Raw genomic sequence first — 24,872 nt, forward strand, 5'->3', positions numbered from 1 at the left:
TATCTATCTATCTATCTATCTATCTATCTATCTATCTATCTATCTATCTATCTATCTATCTATCTATCTATCTATCTATCTATCTATCTATCTATCTACACTGCAGTTGAAACATTTGTATATTTTATTGTGGGTTTTGTTTGCATATTAGGAAACTAACTGTAATTTTTTTGCTCTGAACAGATCCACCTGAAGTGTTGAGCTCTCTGACAATATTCACACTAAATTTCTTCTTTGACCCATTTATTATGTCTTTGAAGCAGTGGTTTGTGCCGGAACATTAATTTCTGTGTCATCTAATTAAGATTTCTCTTCAAACAATACTTGTTTTTGCTAAGAATGCCTTTGAAGGTTACAGTGGCCAGGTTTAGCAGCTGACTTTTTGGCAGAAAGAAAAGAAAGTATAGTGCTACATTATAGGCTCACCCCCAACGTTTCAATCACACCTGTAGCCTGTTTACGGTGAGAGTGACTTTCCTGTTCTCTGCTGCTGATCCCTTCCCAGATGAGAAGAACGGCCGGCCCCACGGGACCCCCACCCGCCAAAACTCGAGGCGCTCTGAGGGTGGGGGCGACAGGTGCGAGTGGGGCGACCGAGCAGATGGCGGAGGCATAGGAGGCAGCGGGGGAGTTCTGCAGCGCAGAGGCTCGGCAAAAGAGAGAACCCGACTGCTGTCCTCCAACGGAACCCAGTCCCAACCGTAGGATAGAAAGTGAGACCACACAGCAGGATGCCTGAACTACACCAGAAAGAAGACAGTATAACTTCATCTCCAAGTATCCCTGCAAGCCATGAGCTACTCCTATTCTTCCTAGACTAAGTTATTGAAGGTGCTTGACCATAGCAAGGATCGAGCCTTTCCCCGCCCCCCCCCATGCATTTTTTTCCAACTCGACATTCTCTTGATCTTTCGGATCACCAGGATTCCTACCCTTAAATAACAAGGAAGTGTTAAGGAACCACCCTTTAATTAAAAAAAAAAATAATAATATGTGAATGAGCAGTTTGGTATCCATCATAGATACAGCTTCACAGATCAAACTAGGATTTTTGAAGTGCTAATGTGCATGCCAGTTAGCAAATCAGCCTGCTAAAGGATGCTGACACGATCAGATAGGCTAGTCTACCATATCATTGTAATACAGTATCTGACACCAAAAAGAAACAACAGTCTTGTGATGGTTCTCAAGATTTACTCTTTAAATTAACCCGTGCGCTCATATCACTATCAAGCAACATGCAAATACCAGTCCGTACTGAAAGAAATATAAATGCATCCTAAAGAGTCAACAACCTGCTACCACCTCAGTGAGTGGTGACGAACAAAAGGTCCTGTTTTTCTCAGGAGAAACTACCACCTGGAATTCCAGCAGTGTCTTCTCCTGAGGTAAAGAAAACCAACAAAGTAAGCTAAGTAAGTGAATGTGAAATAAATATTTTTTTATTTAGTTTTTATTTATGTTTACATACTTCTTTTGAGGATGTCAGTAGCACAGTGATCGCAGTAACAACAGCAGCTGAAACACTACGGTGTTGGACAGGGGAAGCTGACAGGCATTCATTTAAAGTTCAATGTTTCGATTCTTTTGTATTTCCTTTTTACTCAGAGACAATACGAAGCGATGCATCCGAGATTTTTTTTTTTGCATTGGACCCTTGTTGCTCTGAAGGAAAGTGTTTTTTTGATTTGAACAGAAATATGAACATTACTATATGGGAAAAAAACAAAAAAAACACTACGCGTGAATAGTTCCATGAACCTCATCACAGCTGTTTGGATTGAATGAGAAGAGCATTCCCGACCTGTGGATCAAACAGAAACCACCTTTCTCGTCGAGCTTGTCTCCTGTTGCCATAGTATTCACGTACTGACTTATAACAAAATAAAACAACGGAAAAAAAGAAAAAAAAAAAAAAACCCAACACACACATACACACAAAGGAAAATTCATCAATGGACGTTTTCATGATGCCGGACTTACGAGGCTTGCAGTGTCTTGATGAACAGGACTTCAAAATGGGAAGCAAGCAGAGTCTCCTAACCCCACGCTCCTCATTTCAGTGTTCACCAACGAGCCAAGTAGTCCATCACTGCACCCACGCTCATCACCGAGAGTCGCACCATTCTGCAAGCAGACGTAGCAACTCGGACAGTCGCGTATTACTCCAGTACTCTGTCAGACCAGTCGATGTTCATCACCAGTCTTCCATACAGCACAATATGCAAGAAAAGTGCAGAATGTTTTCAGAGAGATACACAGTGCTACGTTTTTTTTTTGTTGTTTATTTGAATGCTTTATTTATGTATTTCTCCACGTCTCAAACTCTATTTATTATTTATTTGTATTTATTTAAGTTATTTGATTATCTTTGTTTACAGAAATGTGTCAATAACAATTCCATCTTTTTTAATTTCTCATTATCTGTCTTTTTTTTTTTTGTTCTCTCCACGCAAAAAAAAAAAAAGAACGACTTTGATAGCAGTGCTGACAAGTTGCTCTCATCTCCGATTGATCTTTGTCTGCATCTCACGTCTCTTTTAATCACGCTTATCTCTGGTAACTGGAATCTGTGTGCGAGACGGGGTGGATGACGACTGAGCGGGAGCGAGCTGAAAACTGTGCAAGCGGATGCATTTTGAGCTGATCACGAGATGTTTGACTGACCCAGTAATATTAAATGAATTAACACAGCCAAAACCATAACCAGGCACGTCATTTCTCTCTTCTCGTACAATGAATGCTTGCTAAATTCGCTTCATCTCTTGCTTTTATGCCTCGTCCCTTTGACCTGTCTGTCCGCCTCCTCACCTCTGTCGCGTAGCCATCGTCACAAGAGAAACTGTACGACGTCGTTCGCCTGCCTCACACTCCATGCACACTTTATGATTGCTCACCGTCGTCACTTTCATCTCTTCACGCCACCTTTCACTTTCATTGACCCAACTCTGGCTAAGATTGTAAACTAATCTCCATTCATTCATAAGGGTCAGTAGAATAAGGTGTTTAAAAAAAAAAAGAAATGTCTGTATCATAATTTAAATATAAAAAGTGCACTATTATAACTATTGCCTGTGATAAAAAGAACAATTATGATTGAATTGATGGTCAAAATAAAGAGAGATCCACCTTATTGTTATGGTTACAATAATAAACCCTAAATTCATATGTGTGTCTATTTAGTTTCTGGGTTAAAGTGGTGTCTCTTCATTTGACGTGGCTGTTTCTTTTGCACCAATGCTGAAAAACATAACGCTTGAAATAGCATCACCATCTGTATTATTTGTATTATGTGCAGCAATGTCAAAGAATAGAATAACATGAAGCTATTAATGAGCATTATCCCTAATTGAGGTTTTAAAAAAAACAGCAGCATTTCCTGGAGTTTCCAGTGTCACGGTTTTCTGGAGATCTTGAACGCATCTCATGGTTGCACATATCAGGCCACTTCATTCCTGCTGAGATGCATTTAAAACCTCCAGGAAAATTGTAAGTTGGTCTTGAGATAACATTTTTCAGCCCTAGAGATAGTTTATTTGAAAAGAGGTTTTACCTAAACACAAGCATTTGTTGTGATGTGAATATACAGATGACGGTGTAACAAGGAAAGTTGTTCAGTGACATTTTACTGTTGAAAAGAAAGGTAAGGGATGATGCACATTTGTTAAAGAAGGTATTAAAAATATATGACAAGTATATGTGAAAAAAAAGTGTATATTATATATTAAGTGAAATATATCCATCATTTTATCCTCAGGGCCCTGTTGTTGTGGATCATGATGATCCAGGTTCAGGTGATCCAGCTTTCTTTAAGCAACACTGAATTAGATCAACTTGATCCAGATACAGACTTTTTAGATGATCAAATCTGGATGGCCAGTGATTTAAATAAGATTACACTTTAAGTGCTTTTATTTGAAGAAACAGAAAACAAAACAATAAAGCAATTTCATCTTCCATTTTCAAATTATTTTTAGCAGCCAGATCTCTCATCTGACCCACAACAAGTAAATACAAACAAATATACACTATGCACAGATACACTGTTGATATAGCACCAGTTTAAACATAAGTCCTTTCAAGGCACTGCACATAGAAGGGCAAAGACCTCACAGTTATGTATCATAGAAACCCAACAAATTTCAAGATTCCCTCTGAACACCTCTTAGGTGACATTGCCAGGAAAAAAAACGTTTAAGAGATCATGGAGGGCGATCATCTGCCTCAAGCGGTTGGGGTGAGGATAAAGGGGAGAGAGAAAGACAGCAGAGAGAACAGAAAAACAATGCATAACATTTCTAAAAAAAAAAAAAAAAAAAAAAAGACTAAATGGCTAAAGAATATTCACAATTTTTTTGAAGGTTTTATTACATTTTGTTCCTGGAATCCATCCTGACAACCCTGACCTTTTTTTAAATCACAAGTCTCCTATTCAGAGCCGAAGCCAAAGGGTCACTGCTGAAGTCTATAAACTAAAATATTGAAGCCCATCAGATAGCTACTCTCACAGAACTCTAATTACATCCAGTAACTACCCTTTAGACTTCTCATAGATTAATAACAGCAAATGGACTTGCTTGAGCTCCTTGAAGATGCTCCACCTCTCATCCAAGAGGCTTCATCAGTTCTGACTGACTAGTTGGGAGTTCCATATCCTAAAGGAGTCATTAGCTCCTTAATAATTAAAAACTATTACAAATGATCTAATTATAAAATAACTAAATAATATAATTGTATTTCTATACATATTTTACAGCTTCTAATGCTATTTTATTTTATGCTATTTTACCAGATGATAGTGTACATCATGTATCACAGCAGTAACCTTAGCAAAGCTAGACTTTGAAAATCACTGATCCATTGGGAGACTTTGACACTTTGACATATTGTATTTATTTATGTATTTTTAACTGAAATAAATAGATGAGCCTCCATATAACTCTCATGTAAATAGTAAACATCAGCTTTCCCCAAAGAAACCTTTTGATCAGTGAAATGATTGCAGTACTTTTTCTTTCTTTTTTTTTTAGATTAGCATAGCTACTAGCATCTAAGAAAAGACCTGTGATTAAGATATCTATTAGTCAGGAGGGGAATTATGGTGGAGGGGCAATTTACCATGCCTCTGGGCCCAGATGCTAACAGAGGTTCCATACCCTCCTCAGGCATCACTACCATCGCATGGTTTTTGAGATGTCCGCTGGTCCATGAAGGCAGCACCAGCTCATCCATGCGAGCATCAGTAGTACAGTCGGGAGGAGGAAGAGGAGGAGGAGGAGGAGGAGGAGGGTCCACCGACGCTACAGCAGCAGACACCGGGAGCCTGCGCGACGTCAGAAGTTCACAGTCGGTTCCTGCTTTTTGTGGATTCTGGAAATTTCGGCGCCGTCGACAACAGCGACAGGTTCGTTAACGGGCTGCTGACGGTGTTGTGTTGCGTTGACGTGAAGACACAAACGGTCGCATCTCCGCCGGAGCCATTGACGAGCCGTTGGTGTGTCGCCGACCGCACACTGGGCTGGGCGCTGGGCTAGCCAGCACTAGCAGCAGCAGCAGCAGCAGCAGCAGCACAGCTAGCGTTCATTTTCTGACCTGCTCCAGTTTGTTTAAACGTCAGTTAGCATTAATTAACATTCACCTACTGTAACTGTAGCGTGACAGCTAGCATTAGTGTGCTAAAAATAACAACAGGTCGAGGTACCGAGTCAAACATGGAGCTGAAGATGATTATTATTCATGTACTTCTGCTGCTGAAATTTGATCTTGTGTTCACGACCAAACAATACATATCTTGGTGTTTTTGGTTTTTAAAAAATGTGCTGGCTAGCTGCAACAACCCCTTTTCAGATGCCTGTCTGCTCTGTGTTTTGGGTTGACTCAAAGCACCGAGTGTCATCTCTTCTGTTATTTGCTGTTTGTTGACATTTTGTCCTGCCTTATGCCCTATATAGTCAAAGCATAGGTTCAGTGCATGGCTTAATGTTCACATGGAGTTTACACATTAGCTAAGTTTTTCTCCTTGAACGGCTGAAACATGCACAGCTTTGCCCGGCCCTGCCTGACAATGGATAGCTTCCAGGGTTTTACACAAACTTTGCGTCTACTTGAATTGTCTGGGTGTGAAGGGATTTACCACTCAGCATAACAGTGCATGCTACATTTGGATGGTTTATTTGTGCAAGCTCAGGAGGTGTTGACTTACCAGGGTTCACCTTTGCATTACTCCAGCGATGGAGAATGTATAACTGTCCATAACAAAGTTGTAAACATTTTTCAGTAAACCAGATGAAAGGCCATCCGATCTCAAAGCGCCATAAAGTCAGATGAAGAGGTGAATTGTCTCCCAGGAGGGAGGTCAGGCTTGTCAGAGAGATTACCTTTACTGTAACATAAAGCCCTTGGTGTTGTGAAATCAAGTCTAATCCTGCACGTGAAGAGAGCCAATGATAGTGATGAGAATTAGTTAAAAGCAGTATTTGGTAGAAGGGATAATCATAGTGGATTACTTCAGTGGCTTAATCATTTTCCAGATGAGCTTCTTGTGATAATGATATCAACTTGAAATGAGTCCTCAGCAGCCAGCCTTGGCCAGTAGTACTGTTCGGATTGTGCTGGATATTCGAGTGTTTTAGGTGAATTCAAACTTATAAGGTGCAGTGCTAGCCATGTTGAAATAATTTGTCTGTCTGCAATGATGTGATTGCTGCAACAGTGTGAGCATGATTTTAAAAAAATCCATCCATCCATCATCTATACACCGCTTAATCCTCACTAGGGTTGTGGGCTACACTTAGAGACAGACAACCAAGCACACTCACATTCACACCTACGGACAATTTAGAATCACCAATTAACCTCAACATGTTTTTGGACTGTGGGCGGAAGCCGGAGAACCCGGAGAGAACCCACGCTGCACGGGAGAACATGCAAACTCCACGCAGAAAGATCCTAGGTGTCCTCACCGGGACGCAAACCGGAGACCTTCTTGCTGCGAGGCAACGGTGCTAACCACCGAGCCATCTTGCAGCCCATGATAGTTAAAATAAATAAAAAAAATAAACAGCCAGATGAATATGTTTTCACTTGTTTTCATAATGTAGATTAAAACTAAGTGTCTCCATGGGACAACATGACGCAGAGACAGCAGTAGACAAGACAACAACATTACTCTTACTGTTATGAGTGGTGCACATCACAGCAACAAACAGCTTCATTTTCCCTGAGCTGAGATGAGGCAGAGCTTTACACCCGATGCTGTATTGTCCAGTAACTCTTTCCTCTTTACTTTATCATTCAGTTGTTCTGTTGAAACTGATTATGTTCTTTGAGGTAAAAAGACCAAAAGACAGATGCTTGACAGATTTTTCAAGCCTTCAACATGTGCCTGTTGTGAGGAAACTTATGGGAAAAAACAACCTTGATACACAGACATGAGTTTTTAGGGGTTTTGTGACCAGAGAGAGACTTAAATGATTCAGACTTAGTATGTAAACTGTACTGGGTGAGCTACCGTACAGCCCCGAGATTTGGGTATTCTTCTGCTTATCCACACTTTATGTATTCTCCTGATGCTCCAGTGGTCAATATTCCTCACTTGTGTTTACCTCTTACCTAGTTTACATAAGCCCTGTCTTCCTCTGTCCTCAGTTCCTCCTGTGAAGCCACTGGCTGTTGTTGATCTGCTGTGTTTACTGTCTGGTAGATTTCCAAAGACCACAAGTGTTTTTCTTTTATCAAGCACATAAAAAATAAACAGTTGTGTGAGGGTTTTTTTCTTCTTCTTTGCCATTCATAGCCCACTGTTTTCTCACCTCTTAATCTTATAAATTATACCTGTAGCTTTATCAGAGATTCCACTGGGGCAGTCTTTTTTTTTTTTTTTGTATAAAACAGCTAAAGAGACACAAACTCTAAGTGAATTGGGAATCAAAGTTGCAGAGATGCAAAGGATTACTCCACTATCAGTGCAGATTAGGCTCACGAAACATTTAATCATCAAAGCGATCTTGATAATAACCTCTAGAGGGACCAGCATGTCACAGTGAGGGCTCTTTCATTGTGCGTGTGTGTGTGGGTGGTCAAAGCTAAACTGAGCAGGTGTGTGTGTGTGTGTGTGTGTGTTGGCACTGAAAGAAAAGGGCTGAAGTAACTAAGGGTAGAATTTAACACGCTTGGTCCTTGGCACAGGCACAGCTTTATCTGTCTGATCTGACATAAAGATCAGAGCCCCAGAGGGACCTGGGGGACGATGAGGAAGTGGTGTGTATGTGTTTGCTGTTTTTAGATACACAATAAGAGCAGACGTAGCCTCCACAGGGGTGCAGTCCAGTGTCACAGTGACTAAACCTCGGGGCATTATCCATAGCCTATTTGTGGAGGAAAATCAATTCCCTTTGTGAAGAGAAGCAGTAATTGCCTTAAACAAAAAGACCCAATCACATCAGCAGCCATTCAGCGCTTTCCCATCAAACTCTATCAATTTCAAGCTGACTTAGCATTTGAAAGGAATCATAAATAATGTGTTCCCTTTGAGCTTTTCTTAAAAATGCTTATGCATTAGATGGATGTGTTTTGCCAGGCATACGCGCACACTTTTTGCAAATCATCAGCAGTTTGATGAATCATCTGTATGTCCCTTCCCAGCACTTGCTCCCACCTTCAGGGCTCAGACTCCCGTCAGCCGCTGCAAGAAATGTGATCACAATTCACAAAGCATAAGGGATGTCGCTGTAAGCTTTTCTTTTTTTTTTTTTTTTATTGTTTGCATGTTTTTTTTTTCCTTGTTGATGGCTTACATGCAGTTCTCAGCAGCCTGTTATTAAGTGGGTCAATTCATGGTACAGAAAACAGCTGCCCATTCGCCCTTTGTTGTAATCTGCCCGGGGGATATTAAAATGTCATAGTCAAGGTGTTGTCACAACTGTTTTGTGTTTTTCTCCCACAAATGGAAGTGGAAGTCAAAGTAATACCCTATATTAGCAGTTAAGCTAAGATTCATGGTCCTGCAGACGATGTTATTTGCTTTTGTTACCAAACATGTTAATTTAAGGAAGTCCTTTACAGTCATGTGAAGCCTGTAAGCAAATCCTACATATTTGTATTGTCAAAAATGCACACAAGAAATTTTAATATGTTTGTCCTCTGTGAGAAGTTTATTCAGATGTTAGCAACCGTCACTTAAGAATGTTAAATATTTGTGCATGATTTCCATTTTTACAGGTTTTTTTTCCCATATGTGTATTAGGTGCAACTTTTTTATTGCAGCACACTCTGTTCTCTTTTGCCTTGAGGTTGTTGGCTGACTCCTTTAAATTGCCAGTTCAAGCAAACCTTTCCTCTCTTTCGCTATGCCTCCACTTCAGGTCGCCTCATCGTGCGCAGTAATCATGGCAGAAGCCCACCAGGCGGTGGCCTTCCAGTTCACGGTCACCCCAGAGGGCATTGATCTGCAGCTGTCCCACCAGGCCCTCACTGAGATCTACCTCTCTGGTGTACGTTCCTGGAAGAAACGTGTCATCAGACTCAAGGTATGGCCACCCTGTTTTGTTTGGTTTTGCCTTGCCCATCTACCAGAACCATCTGTAATAACCATAGCCTCGCTTAGGGTTTTCTTCTTCCTCCTTGTTTTCACTGCTTTTCCTCATCTCTGCATGTTAACATCTGCATGTGTTCCACAGATAAATGCTGAGGCATCTTTACTTTTTTCTGTTGGCCTCTTCATGTTATGGTTTTAGTTTTCATTTTCTGCTCATTTTACTCAGTTTGCAAGTTTGCTGATCTGCAAGCTGCAAACCTTTCAGAGCCTCCTTTGAAGTCAGTAGGCAGTAGGGGTGTAACAGCACACAAATATCTTGGTACATTTTTGGTGCAGTGAAAACAAGAACTACACAACATTCTGCTTCTTTCTTGTTTTTTAATCTAAACACTGAATTACTGAACAGACTATGGTTGTGTTTTCTTAAAATTGCCTGTTAATACCGCTACAACTGGCTGCAACGCACCTTAAAAATGCAATATTTGAAAGTAAATCAAAACAAATATTTCCTCAAATAAAGAATAAATAAATAAATAGATAAAGGAAATGCTGTGTTGTCCTTGTATTTAACAGCAGATGCTTTGGATAAGGTGTTGACAGCTGTGTTTGCTTTTAAAGGTCTTGTATGACTTGCTGTCTGAAATGCAGACGAGTGGGAACTTTGTAAAGGGGCTCGATTACCCTCAGCATGTATTTAAAACTCACGTTGTCGACAACACAGTGTGGTTGTGTATCTGCTGTTCTAAAAACACATATGGCGTTTGCTGTCGCTTTCACCTGGTCTGAATTAGAGCTGGGTTTGTACAGCGCTCATTTTTCTCCTTGTACTACTGATGTTCACATTGTGATGCTGTCTCCAGTGAGTGAGTAAGTTCAACACAGAACCAGCTACGTACCTCATCACAGCTGAAAAATACTGGCATGTGGCTGTTGTCTGATCCACCTGTCTTTGTCCAACGTCACTGTGGTTAACTGCAGTGTTCCCAGACCGCAAACTTTAATGATAGTGGAGATTCTTTAAGCTCTGGTAGGTCTGCGTACACATGCACAGGTTGTTTACAGAACAAACATGTGTACCATTACACCCCTAGTAGACAGTAAGCCTTCAAAACATAGATCTTTAGCAGAGTATTAGCACACTTAAATGTTGAACGTTCATGTAAACCATTGAAGCAGTTTACCTTTTTAGTCATCGTCTTTGACTGTTTAATTGTAGTCTTTAAACCGTCGTCTTTAAATCGTAAACTAGTCGTAATTTGAAATGTTTTGTTTCAGTTTGTTTACTGATCATCTGTCACTGAGGTCTTTGCCATCGTAATGTGTGGGCTTCACCGTCAATCAATAATGAGTGCCACACATTATGGCACACACTTTGTCAGTTTGATTCTACTTTCCATCACTCATTTACTTTCAGAGGCAATGTGATTAAGAATTACAGTTATATTACTGTAGAGGCGTTTCATATTCAAATGAGGCTCGTGTCTGGTGCTGAGCTAGATGCAAATAACACAGTTAGAATTGAGCATTTACATGTCATTTATTGTCTTTTATTGTTTTATCACAGTACATGTCATTGTACTGACTGTAAACAGGAAGAACAGCATTTAAATGAATGTTTCTTCTCTCACATTAACAGAACAGCGTGATAACAGGAGTGTACCCTGCTAGTCCTTCGTCTTGGCTTTTTGTGGTCATAGCGATCCTGGCTACCATGTACACTCGCTCCGACCCCTCCATGGGACTCATAGCCAAGATACAGGAGCACCTGCCAGTCAGGTAACGCATCTCATCACTCTGAGAAACAGAACAAATGAATCTGTAGGTTCACCGGACACCCCTGTAGCTACACCCCAACAGATTAGTTTTTGTTTGTCACAGCTTGCGACGCAATAGTGGAGCAAAAAGTCTTCACATCCTTTACTTAAGTAAAAGAAACAATACAGCAATGTCAAATTACTCATTTACAAGTAAAGCTCCTGCATGAGAAATCCCACCTGAATAAAAGTGCTTCAGTATTAGCAGCAAAATGGAGGTAAAGTATGTACGTAAAAGTAGTGGTTTGGTCATTCTGACTGATATTTACTGAAATAAAACCATGTGAGAAGTTCAGAGGGAGTAGTCAACAGCTTGTAAACATCTAAAATGTTATGTTTTAAAAGCTTATTATGTTATCCATTTTGTTTAGTCTTCATCTTAAATCTAAAAGTGTCAGATAAATGTGGAGTAGAATATACAGTATTTCCCTTTGAAATGTTGTGAAGTAGCAGAAAATGGAAATACTCAAGTGCAAGCACCTCAACAACGTACTGAAGTCCTGTACTTAAGTAAGTATACTTGCTTACTTTTACCACTTAGAAACAGTTAGTTTTTGTAATTTAATATGATGCATCTCTGTCGTCCCTCTTCACTGCGACGTCTCAATCTGTTCAACTGTCCTTGATTCCTAATTTCACTAAGCTGTCTTCTGTTTGCCCTTTTTTAATTGTCACTTCACTCTCCGTTTTTCTCTACTATTTCCAGCCAGTCGATGAGTACCCAGTGCCAGGCCGTGTTGTCAGCGGTGCTCTTCAGCACCATGCTCTGGCTCTTGCTCATCTTTACCATGCGCCTGTGCCTCAAGCAGCTCCTCTCTTACCACCGCTGGATGTTTGAGCAGCACGGCAAGATGTCCACCACCACCAAAGTCTGGGTGGTCAGTGCTTTTTCTCACCTTTTCCATGCACCATTGTTAACTAACAAGGGTTGTAGTCAACTAAAGAAACAAAAATCTGGATCTTGTTATTAGATTAACTAAATTGGTCACAGTGCACTGAATGTGTTCTGCTTGTTAGACTTATTAGCCTAAATGAATAATAACATACATAAAAATCTAGGCTTTGTAGCATATTAAATATTTTCAAACTAATTATTTTATTCTGAAATGATAACAATAGAATCAGAGCGCCTGCTCGTATTCATTTGCTTTCTGAAAATAGAACTATGTCAACTGGGGATCCCAGCACAGGAATACAACACAGACGAATTGGTCTCCTGTTTTTAGATGCTATGCCATCTTGGTTGTTAAGCTGTGATATGCAAACTGCTGTTTGCAAAGTTTACGCTTGACTTTTTGGCCAACTGTTTAATCAAAATAAAATCGCACTGACAACCTCTTTGACACAGTGCCAGTTTTTTTCAGGCCAACTCTGAGCTAACACTCAATGAGTTAGCAGTCTCTATTAGGTTGAGCAAGTTCAGAGATGTGGAAATGTGGAGGTGTTCGTAGGTAGTCTGTTTCTCCTACTGACAAAAGTAATGAATTAATCCTAAAAAGCTATTGATGTTGTTTCTTTTTTTTAATGCAGAAAAAGAAAATTACTGTAAATGACATCCACACCAAGTTAAAACACAAATAGATCTTGCTTTTTTTTAATATATCAGATTTGTATGATGTATATTATTTTCATATATTACTTCATGAAAAAAATCAACCAAAAATGTCATGTGTTATAGATGTGCTCCATTTTACATTTTGAGTGTGCATATGTTAATGTGTTTTTGCCAGGCGCTGGTGCGGATCTTTTCTGGCAGGAAGCCTCTGCTCTACAGCTACCAGGGTTCGTTGCCAAACCTGCCTGTGCCCACCGTCAAGGACACAGTCAAGAGGGTGAGATGTCACATGAAGCAGAGGAAATGACAACACGCAGATTACTGACTGTAAAACAGATGGATGTTTTCTCACATTCATCATTTATTGTCTTGAGTTGTTTATCTAGTTGAATTTTAGAAAAATCATTCGGCATCTAAATTGAGATGCATTTGACAGAAGAGATTTGGTGTTCCGTCAACAGAATCGGATGAAGTTGTAGTGATAAAAGACTGACCATATTACAAAATGTCCTTTTTTGTTTGTTGCATTATCTCTTTTTTTTTTTTTCCTTCTTTTTGTTAGTACTTAGAATCAGTCCGCCCACTCATGGATGATACAGAGTATGAACGCATGACCAAGCTGGCTGCAGAGTTCGAGAGCAGTCTCGGGAACCGCCTGCAGTGGTACCTCAAGCTCAAAGCTCTCTGGGCCGCAAACTACGTAAGTGGTTAGACACAATGGCCTGGTTAAGTGCAGCTGCTTAAATGGCCAAAGCCTGGCGATTGAAAGAAAATCTAAAATTCCATTAACAATGTATATCTTTGCGAGGTTTTGTGCTTTGAATTATTTATCCCGTGTGAATATGTGATTGATGCGATTGCCACTTGGCTGCTATATTAGTTTTCTCACCAAGCTGTTTTTCTGTATGTTTCAGGTTAGCGACTGGTGGGAGGAGTATGTTTATCTACGAGGACGAAGCCCAATCATGGTCAACAGTAACTACTATGGCATGGTATGAAAATCTTTCTGTCTTTATTTTCCTCTAAAAGATTTCAGATCTAACAGGGTGTAGTTGTCTCTTTGGATTAGCTATCATTATTATGTTAGACATACAACTGAATTAGCTTTAATTATATGGTCTCTGAGGTATTTAAGGATTTGTGAGGTTTGTTTGTCAGAGGAAGGGGCGATAGTGGATATAATTATGTGTTTGTGTTTGCTAGTCTAAGACAGGGATTCTTTGTTACTGTCAGTTTATGTCAACAACACTATTCATACAGCTCCTCATATACATTTAGGAGCTACCAAGTTCACACTGATTTTCTGCTTTTCTGTTAACTGCAACTACTGGAAAATGTAGGGCCACATTGTCAAGCATCAGTCCTTGCAGCTTTGTTGTGACAAATTAGCAGTGTCACATTTTGTAGGCCTTTTTGGCAGAGGTTCAGTTGGACTCGACAGCCCTGGTTCATTCACTCTTTAGTGTCATCGGGTAACTTTCAAACTCACGACATACATCTTCAACAATGTATACATTTTTACAACTCTCTGGCTTCATGAATCAAACAGTGACAAGGTTATATTTTGGCTCCTTCCATTAGATCTAATAACTCTGCACTAATTGCAGCTGTAGAGTATCTAAAATATAGTGACTTACAAATATCAGCTCTATGGGGTTTCCCTTCATACTGTCATTGGGTTTTCCCAAAAGCTAGCGCGCACATCAACCCTGTGTCAGAAGGTACAGATGGCACTGATACCTGGAGGGCAAGGCAGGGAGAGAGATGGTTCAGAAACTGACATGAGGACCTTGTTTTGTTTCATAACTGAATGTAAATTGATTTTTGTTTAAGTTGAGGTCCATTTAAACTGCAAAGTAGGTCAATTTAAGATAATCTAGCTGTTACAAAGTAGCTGAGAAACACATATTGGTTGACCCCTGATATCAATCACAGGCCTTCTCTCTTGATTCAAATGTAGGCCTTTGTGTGTAGACATGTTTCATCTATCATTGTTGTTAAACCCAATATAACCCTGAAACCACAAAACAACCAACACGCTTCGCACACGGCTTTTCTACTTAACCATCATACACTTATTGTACATTTTGCATTTTATATTTTCTTTTTGTGTATTTTTGCTTATTTATCAGTGTTCATGGTGGTGGTATCTTTACTCTTTGTGCTGTAACAACCACATTTCCCCTTGGGGATTAATGAAGTATTTCCATTCTATTCTGTTCTATTACAAATCCTAGTCTAACCTGTTCATAATGGTAATGCCTTTGTCATATGTGCCTCACTTCTCTGTATTTTGATCAGAGCATAGTAGCAAGAGATCAGTGTTTCTACTGTAAACCTCTTCAAGGAACCTGTGACCTTTTTAATCCCAGACGTACTCATTGTGAACATTGTGTTTGGAGGATAATCACTTGTGTGTATACTCCGTCTGACTTCTTGTATCTGCTGTTCTCTCCCCAGGACTTCTTATACGTGACTCCAACACCCATCCAGGCAGCCAGGGCAGGCAACAGCATCCATGCATTCTTCCTGTACCGTCGCAAACTCAACAAAGAAGAGCTCAAGCCTGTGAGTTGAGCCACAAGTCAAACCCCTGCTTCATTATTGGCAACAGACGAGCCGTTAATCAGATGTCTCACAGTTTGAGATGTTGGAATATTTCAATGTGGGACCTCAGTGTATTATATTACTGCTAGATCATTTCTATATTACAGTGGATGTATGAGGCCATCAGTATGTGTGGTGATTTGACTGTGTGACATCCATCCATCCATGTTTGTGTGTCTTGACAGCATGTTCATTCATTATCATGTATTTGTGAAGACATTGCCCTTGTGTTCTCATACCATCCTCATCTCTCCCCCCTTCCTTTTGCACTCTTTTCAATCTCTCCTTGCTTCATTTACCATCCTCTTTTCCTCTCACTCTCTTAAAAAAAAATCCCCCCCCCACCCCTTTTCTTTTTTTTTTGCTTGACTCTACATTTCGTCCGCCGCCCCTCTTCCATTCTCTTCCCTACGCCCTCGCCTTCTCCTCTCCGTTTCCCAGAGTCGTATACCCGGCACTTCCATTCCTCTGTGTGCAGCTCAGTGTGAGAGGATATTCAACACCACACGCATTCCTGGAGAGGAGACCGGTAAAGAGACTGACTTGTACACACACACGTAGACACACACAGTGCAGACGTATGGTGGATGATAGTGTACATGAGCAGTTAAACGCCCCAGTTTCTGCCTTCATAGTGAGCGATGCTGCCATGCTACTCCGTCAGTGATGATGAGGCATACTGAAGGTGTCTGAACCCTCCAGAGTTTAAGTGTCGAATACAAAATTGTGCGAAAGTGAGAGCTGTGTGTGTGTGTGTGGTTCAAGCGAGGCGTCTGTGATTCACTGAGTCACAGTGTGTCTGCTGTACAGCTCATCCTGCCATCTCTCATCTGTCTCCTCTCGCCTTCTGGTCTCGTCTCAGGTCTGTCTAGGTTTCTGGAAAAGGGTCTGTGTTTAACTAATGTCTATTTTCTTCTGCCCACACGTTTTGTTTTCTCATCTTCTTCCTTCTTCTCTTCTTTTGTCCCTTTTCTGTTTTATCCCAACACTCCTGTATTTATTTTCAATCGTCCTTTATATTTCCTTCTCTCTTTCCTGTATTTTGTTTTTGCACGGGCCCATCCTTCTTTTTCCCACTCAGTGGTTGTTGAGGTCTGCAGTTCCTTGCTGTTCCTATCAGTTTGAGCGGATGTTTGACACTTGTCGAATCCCTGGAACACTAACAGGTAGTATTTATATTCTTACACAACCAGCCCAAATCTAGTTTTAGGCCAGTATGATAAGAAATGTGCTTCAGGTCTTTATTGTGCATAAGAAGGAATTAAAACCACTGTCTCAAATACAGTTCCTCTTCCTTTTCTATAATGCTAATCAGCTAATATGTCGAGAATAATTTCAAATTAGAGATCACAATGACAGAAGAGCAATCTGCATTCCTGCTGTCAATACTGCAGCACTGATCTTTACTCAAACATCCTACTATGTGTCTCCATTTCTGCATTTGTTAAATATCCCGTCACTGTCACAGGTGAGGTTAAGCTGGTTCAACACAAAACTATTCAATGGAGTTGTGTTGAATAGTTGTTTTTTTTGTACAGTTCATCCAAATTAAGCAAATTGAGTCTAATGTGTCAGGCATTTGCATATGGATGTGACCATAATCATTCAGCTTTGTAGCCTTCTTGAGATGATTTATAGAGCAGAATGAGATACCAAAGGCGACATCACTCCCATCAAACCCCACATAACGCCTTCTTTTTTTATTCTGGCAACAGGTCCTGAATTGGTCAAAGAGGTGTGTCGGATTTTGTGAAAATATCTCAGGAATCTTACTGTGTGTTCGAAATTGTTGTTTCTTTACTGTGTACATTTTTACGTAAAGGAAGGTTTATGTTTTCACACAAACAGATTTCTGTTCACGAAATGTTACATGCCGCTTGGATTTATTTAAAAGATGTTTATTTGTAATGTTTACTTCTGCATTCATTATGTCATTTTATCAACACACAAGTGCATGTTGCAGATGCACTTTTGAATATATTCAGTGCTAAAAATGAACAATAAGACGTATAGAATAAGTCTATCATGTCTGATGTATTGGCATTTACTTGACAGAGTCTTTTGTAGCACCTTCGTTATCTTCTCTAAGTTGCACACCAAATTATTCCTTTGACTTCATTGGTAAAATATTTACACTTTACCATCTGCCATTTTTCTCCCTTCATTTTATGTGCAAAGACACTGTGCAACACTGGCAGGACAGTGACTACGTAGTGGTGTACCACAGAGGTCGCTACTTTCGTCTCAAGGTGTACCAGGCCGGCAGACTTCTGTCTCCAAGGGAGATTGAATTCCAGATTCAGAGGATCCTCGATGACTCCTCACCTCCTTCCAAAGGAGAGGCCAAACTCGGAGCCCTAACCGCTGGAGACAGGTCAGTTTGATGAGGCACTCGTGTTTAAATCAGATTGACCACATAACACACTGCATCACTAATGTAATGTCGTCATTCTCCAGAATACCATGGGCTAAAGCCAGGACGCAGTATTTCAGCAGTGGGATCAATAAACGCTCTCTGGACTGCATTGAGAGAGCCGCCTTTTTTGTGACCCTGGATGATGACGAACAGGGCATGATGGGAGATGAGCCAGCAACTAGTTTAGATCGCTATGCCAAGTCCTTGTTGCATGGCAAATGTTACGACAGGTAATTTTACACTTAATTAGTCTTGTGAACATGCAGTTAAGTAGCTAGCTATTCTTGCTATGCTGTTGAGTTGTTCAAATTTCTCCGACCTTGTTCTGTCATTGCCATACAGGTGGTTTGATAAGTCCTTCACAGTTGTTTACTACAAGAATGGAAAGAACGGTATAAATGCAGAGCACTCATGGGCTGATGCACCAGTGTTGGCACACTTATGGGAGGTAAGGAACATGACAGACAAGTCGACTGCACAGTGTTTTCACCTGAGTCTGAGAAGATCACTTATCACTGCTGTGTGTTTCCAGTACACGCTGGCCACCGACAGCTTCCAGCTCGGCTACAACGCTGAGGGTCACTGCAAAGGAGATGTGGATTCATCACTGCCCCGACCACAGAAGCTGAATTGGGAAATCCCTCCAGAAGTTAGTTATCCATTCAAACATCACTGTCCTCACAAACATGGCAGCAAGCAAGATGTACAAGCGTTTTCCTTTCCAAGTAATTTTGTAGCTGTCAAACCTAGAATAGTTAAAGGAATTCTTGTGACAAGTGTAGGAGTTACCACTTTGACGGGACTCTTTGCAAAGGTCAGAATGTACTTGGTTGATTATTCTGTCCACAAACCAAAATGTAAGAGCATGTTCAGGTTTAAAGGGAGTTCAATATATATTTTTGTTAGAGTTAATGTTGCATGCACTATGACAGGCTGTTCTGAAAAAAAAAAACAAGACTGTAGCTGAGTGATATGAGTGCTACATTTTCATAGTTATATAAAGTGTAAAAATGCATAGTAAAAGGTGACTCATTATCTGATGTATGTCAGTGGGGCTTTTTTCTTTGAAACCACTATGCAGTGGTTAGAGTTATCTCAGCCCTGTTGATGTTGGCTGTTTCTCTGTGTTTGTCTCAGTGTGAGGAGCAGATCTCTCAGTCTCTGGCAGTGGCCCAGGCCCTCGCTGATGACGTGGACTTCCATGTTTTCTCCTTCCGAGACTTCGGCAAAGGGAAGGTCAAGAGGTGTCGAGTCAGTCCAGATGCCTTCGTTCAGATGGCTCTTCAGTTGGCTTACTACAGGGTAAGATCTCACTGAAGTAGAACGGATGTATGATGACTGCATTTAGCCCCCTGAACCCTGAACAGTTGAGACGCTTTTTTTTTCCCCCCGTCACATTTCTACTCACTGTGGGCTCAGTTTTCATTACAACAAAAAGTCCTGCACCTTTTTTGAAAACAAGACAACCATGGCTAGAACTCAAGAATGTGTTTTATGAGTCTAAGTGAGTCATAATGCCATAAATCATATAAGATGAAAAAAACAAGAGATTTTTTTCTTTGATTATTTATTAAACAACATCGTGCACACAACGAGATGACAACTTGGAAAAAAATGTTAGTTGATAGCTGTAGCTTGCAGCTAACTCACAGAGCAAAGAACTTTTAGTTTTTACATAATCTGGTTTGAGCAAGCTTTTTTTTTTTTTTTTTGCAACATGTAGGATAAAATGATTTTGATGAAATATCACGATTCAGAATAACTTTGGTTAAGCTGCCTGAGTGAATGGCACATCACAGATCAGTAGTTTAAATGCCTCCGGGAAATTGAAAATCTGCTGGTTCTTCTGTTTTTACACTTTCTGGCTCTGATAAATGGTTGTCACTTTGGCAATTTTTAAAGATATAACATGCTTTTTGAAACCGCTCGCTGGTTTTCAGGGGTTAAACATGACTTACACATGTCGTACACAGGCAGACTACATGCGACAGAATGATATTAAATTTGGACATGGGTTCAATATAATCTGTCAGTGTCATTTTTTGTTTTTATTTTTTGCCTTCCAGGAACGGAGGACTTTCTGTTTGACATACGAAGCCTCCATGACCCGTCTGTTCAGGGAGGGCAGGACCGAGACTGTTCGCTCCTGCACCAATGAGAGTAGTGCCTTTGTCCGAGCGCTGGAGGGTGGAGAGGTGAGAACGTGGACGCAATTTTTGTGCAGCACTTCAGCACAATTTGGAAGGTGTACTTAGTATAAACTCAAAACAAGATTACTTCAGGATTACTGCCACATTACAAATGTTGATGTCTGATTGCTGTATTCCTCAAACACATCACACATATTTTTAACTCGCGCTACGCCGAGCAGTCACACCACTCGTGCCATTCTCCACCAGGCAGCAGATGTGTGCAGACGTTTGTTCCGTGCAGCGTCAGAAAAGCACCAGCAGCTGTACCGCATGGCTATGACTGGAGGTGGCATCGACAGACACCTCTTCTGCCTCTACGTGGTGTCCAAATACCTCGGAGTGGAGTCTCCTTTCTTGAAAGAGGTTTTGTCACTTTATTCATATCAGAGTGTCCAGTTCAGAATGAGCATTTATCTCTTCAGTAGGACAGTGACCTTAGCAAACTGATGTCATGTCTTGTGGGTGTTTCAGGTGCTGTCTGAGCCGTGGAGGCTGTCGACAAGCCAGACTCCAGTCCAGCAGGTGGAGCTGTTTGACATGGTCAACCACCCAGAGTACATCTCCTGTGGAGGGGGCTTTGGACCAGTCAGTATTAACCCCGATGTTTCAGACACAGAGTTATATAAGTGTTGAACTTGTAGCTAAGATGGAAACAGGAAATAAGCTTACATTTCTACATTGTACTATATGCCTTTGTTTTCTTGTAGTTACACTTTATTTTATGAATACAATCACAGCTGCTGTTACATGAGTGAACACTCTGTTTCAATTAGAGGCCTCCCATCTTGATGGCTGAGCACAGTTCCATTATTTATTCCACTCTGTAAAAGTCTATGCGCTAAAGTTTTTGTAATATTTAAAAAAATAGATATTTCTAACAGGGCTGCAAGGCGGCTCGGTGGTTAGCACTGTCGCCTCGCAGCTAGAAGGTCGCCGGTTCGTGTCCAGGTGAGTACCCCAGGACAACTCTGTGTGGAATTTACAGCGTGGGTTCTCTCCGGGTTCTCCAGCTTCCTCCCACAGTCCAAAAACATGTTGAGGTTAATTGGTGATTCTAAATTGTCCGTAGGTGTGAATGTGAGTGTGCTTGGTTGTCTGTCTCTAAGTGTAGCCCTGTGATAGACTGGTGACCTGTCCAGGGTGTCCCCTGCCTTCACCCTGAGTCAGCTGGGATAGACTCCAGCCCCCCACGACCCTAGTGAGGATTAAGCGGTGTATAGATAATGGATAGATGGATATTTCTAACACATACAACACAGGTGTTTCTGTTATTCATTAGGCAGCCAAGATTATAAATATTGTGTCTCTGTGTCTTTCTCAGGTGGCTGATGATGGTTATGGGGTGTCCTACTACATTTTGGGAGAGAACATGATTAACTTTCACATCTCGTGCAAACACTCATGTCCAGACACTGTGAGTAGCTGTTTTACGCTGCATAAGTAAAGAGTGTTTTACAACTTCCCAGCCACACATTTTACTTTTTAAAATCTGTGGTTAACAAAATATATGTATTTCTAGTAAATAAAGGGATGATTTGATTTATTTGAAATGAGGTTGTGTAAGGTCCTTATCCATAGTCAGTGTATTACTTCCAGTAGATCTCTATTGGTACACCCCCAGTTTGGAGAAACAGGCAAACGTACTGGCACAGAAGCTAAGCAGTGAACTGCTGGAGACGGGGTCAACAATAAAATCTATTTTAGTCACATAAGAATTAGTTTTTAGAATATTTTCACAGCTTTACCACCAGTAAATTTACTGCAATCAAACAGGAGTCGCTGTGTAACGCTGCCCCGATCGTTTAGTTTACTTGTGTTACTGTTATTTGGTGTCTTAACAGGTTAGTTTGGGCTGGAACTAAAATGTTAAAACATCAAAGTGACACAACAGAGTATTAGTAAGTCCTGCTATCTGCAAACACAATCTGGTGGCTTTGAAGAGGGTGCTGTAACACTTTCACTTCCCTTTTGTAAAGTAAAGCGGTGAACCTAAACATAGCATTCTAAAATTAAAAGATCCCTTTTAAGTATGTTTTAAAGTATAATGGTTATTATTCCTTTGGTTTTCTGAGAGGAAGACAAGAGTAGTATAATTTTAAAAATAAGCCTGTGAAGATTTTGGATATTTGAATCCAGTAATGATCAGTGATAATAATCCATCACTTGAGAGTTTTATAATTCAATCAACCATGACAACAGTAACCCACTTGATACCCTGAGGGGACAAGGCTATTTGAATGCTCTCTCTGCTATTATTTAGACTAATGAGAGCAGATCACATAAAAGTGAGTGATGACAGAAATGTTCTGAAAGGAATTTTGTAAAATATTTTTTTATTTTTTCCTTTCTGACATATGCATCTCTTCATTCTCTATTTTGTGTCTCTCTTCAAGGACGCCCACAAGTTTGGTGATCAGATCAGAAAAGCCCTGCATGACCTCATACATCTGCTGGGCCCCAACCAAAAAGAGCCCAGCAAAACAGAAGAGAGTCGACCCGAAGTCAAGAAAGACCAGTAGATTCTTAATCCAAGGACAAGGATGCTGAAGGGAAGGTGTGCCAACATATAAGTTACATTTTAAAGTGAGGTAGGCAGGTGTTTGTTCCTCATGCCAAGCAGGGTATTCAAAAGCGAGCTCCATGGGAAAACTGATCGCAATGGAGGGTGATATTTTTACTGATATGCATCTGTATTCGTGTGTTTATATTAGCTGTGTGATGGGTGTGTGGAAGGACGAAGAAGTGGGTTTATGGGTTTAGTTTTAACAATCAAATCATTTGAAAAATATAATCCTTTATATAAAAAAGTCATTGTTGTGAGATTTTGAACTATTGTTTGAATTTGATTATTAGAAAAAACGCTCTGTATGCATTGCACCAGTCAGCGTTAGGGTAGAAAATCCTAACGTCACCTTACTGCAGGGAATAATTTAATACAATTTCAAGTGCAGTATGTTTTGAGACGATTGAGGAAGCCACTCTTTGTGCCACTGTTGTTGGATTTGTTTAGAAATTGCAGTTGGAAGTGTCTTGATTGTCAGAGCATCAGCTATAGTGAAAACATGCAGGACTTTGGAGAGGATTTCATTTTCTACCATCTGAATGCAACATTGCTGTAACAGTGACACCGGGTATTTTAAAATCTTGGAAGTCTGGGACTTCTCAGTGTTTACTCAATATGTATAAATCTGCTTTTTACATACATGATTGTAATGCTGTGCTGAGAGTCAGCTGTTTATATATGCAGTGAAATTACATGACTCAATTCCATTCCTGTCTGACAGGTATTATATTCAGTGCCAACTTACCCACTACGGTTTTTTTTTCAAACATATTCAAACTACATACAAATACTGTTGGTCAGTTTTCCTTTAAGTGGTCAGTAGGCATTTCACATTCAATGAGTTAAAAACTGTATTCTCACAAACTCCAGTTATTTCACTGCCATAAAACAGTTTATTTTCTTTTTATTCTTACCACTGTGTTAAACAAACACTACAACAATGCAAGCTGTATTTATGAACATGTGCGATTATACAGTCACAAGCAGCGCTGCAGGACAGATGTGGTTTAGATGTTCAGTGTGATACAGTGACACGGAGTTCTTTCATTCTCCACTGGTTACTGCCTTCTTTTGTTGTCACTCCAGATCAGATCAGCTTGTCTCATTATATTGCTATTGTGAGCCTTTTTAATGCGATATTAAGAGGGAACATAAAGACATTCTTAAAGAAAACAAGCCTCAAGTGTGGCTTTCTTTCTATTGCCTCGAAAGTGTCCTCCAGAGCGTTCATAAAATTGTTAAACTGTTTAAAAAGGCTGAAACTGATTTTTGAATTTTCTTCTACATGTTCTGGAACCTACATTACCCAAAAAGCACTTCTACTGTGATCAGTTTGGAGAAGTCATATGCTCTAGTTTACTTAATGTGAATATTAGTTTTGCTCATTTTTTAAGTTAACTGAACTTGAAATGTAAAATTTGTTAGTCTTACACCACGTTAGAACTGAAAAGCTGTTCTTATACATAGAGATGTTTTGGCCTAAAATGATGAGTTATCTGAATGAGAGTTCACTCAACTCATTAAATTAAGTTTAGAAGAAGCAAAACTAGCATATAAGCAGATTGCAGGATGCATTGTTGGAGGGTGAAAACTAACCAGAGACTCTTCCTGTTTGTGGCTTGAGATAGTCGACATTTGCTATAACTTGGCTTCAACAGCTGAGTCTTAGACGCTTAGAAAATGTATAAGAAAACGCAAATCGCTAACTATTAGCTATGTGACTAATTCATTCAACACATTTTTTCAAGCTAACTAAACTTGTTTTTTAAGTTCAGTTCATTTAATTTTCACTAATTTTCACTTTCACAACTCATAAGATGACTTTGAAGTAATTAATCAACCAGAGTGCAGTTAAGTCAGTTTCTAAGCTGAATAATGATTTACAGTGTAGCTGTAACTTTTAGCCTCAGAGCAACAGGCTGTAGCGGTGTAATAGGCTCACTCGATTGTTTCTTAAAATGTACTTTTCTTTTTTATTTATTGGTTTTAAACTTGAACTCTGCAGCTCCTATTAACTTATCAAACTCATATATGCAGTAATACACTCAACACCCCATATTGGAAAACGCTTACAGTCTTGGATTTATCTATGTCATTTTTCTGCAAAACAACGCAGAACACGTACAGAACAAATAAAGCATAAATATTTGTCAAATGCATCAGAAAGCACTTCCCCAAAGCACAAATGTA

General features: G+C 40.1%; 2 protein-coding genes across 2 annotated transcripts in view; both read left to right on the top strand.

The window, feature by feature from the left end:
• brsk1a (BR serine/threonine kinase 1a) overlaps nt 1-2,326 on the top strand; it is a 13,904-nt gene extending 11,578 nt beyond the window's left edge. The window contains exon 19 of the mRNA XM_008283289.1: nt 506-2,326. Coding sequence (XP_008281511.1) covers nt 506-705 — 200 coding nt within the window. The 3' untranslated portion in view covers nt 706-2,326. The remainder of the gene's footprint in view (nt 1-505) is intronic.
• Nucleotides 2,327-5,302: 2,976 nt separating this feature from the next.
• LOC103358361 (carnitine O-palmitoyltransferase 1, liver isoform) lies at nt 5,303-23,855 on the top strand. The gene is made up of 19 exons (XM_008283290.1): nt 5,303-5,404; nt 9,363-9,527; nt 11,172-11,311; nt 12,056-12,227; nt 13,080-13,181; nt 13,467-13,604; nt 13,819-13,896; nt 15,365-15,472; nt 15,953-16,040; nt 17,690-17,885; nt 17,969-18,157; nt 18,270-18,375; nt 18,460-18,576; nt 19,065-19,229; nt 19,994-20,122; nt 20,327-20,482; nt 20,591-20,704; nt 21,441-21,533; nt 22,513-23,855. Exons 2-19 carry the CDS (start codon nt 9,387-9,389, stop codon nt 22,636-22,638), a joined length of 2,358 nt encoding a protein of 785 aa, XP_008281512.1. The 5' UTR covers nt 5,303-5,404; nt 9,363-9,386; the 3' UTR covers nt 22,639-23,855.
• Nucleotides 23,856-24,872: the final 1,017 nt, after the last annotated feature.

Source organism: Stegastes partitus, unplaced genomic scaffold (assembly GCF_000690725.1).
Source record: "Stegastes partitus isolate 25-593 unplaced genomic scaffold, Stegastes_partitus-1.0.2 Scaffold306, whole genome shotgun sequence".
Lineage (NCBI taxonomy): Eukaryota > Metazoa > Chordata > Actinopteri > Pomacentridae > Stegastes > Stegastes partitus.

What these genes read in the sequence shown, in the direction of transcription:
- LOC103358361 (XM_008283290.1), top strand. Translation starts at nt 9,387, where the DNA reads ATGGCAGAAGCCCACCAGGCGGTGGCCTTCCAGTTCACGGTCACCCCA. An exon ending in TCAAGGACACAGTCAAGAGG is followed by an intron (nt 13,182 to 13,466) that starts GTGAGATGTCAC and finishes TCTTTTTGTTAG; the next exon opens with TACTTAGAATCAGTCCGCCC. An exon ending in ATTGGGAAATCCCTCCAGAA is followed by an intron (nt 18,577 to 19,064) that starts GTTAGTTATCCA and finishes TGTTTGTCTCAG; the next exon opens with TGTGAGGAGCAGATCTCTCA.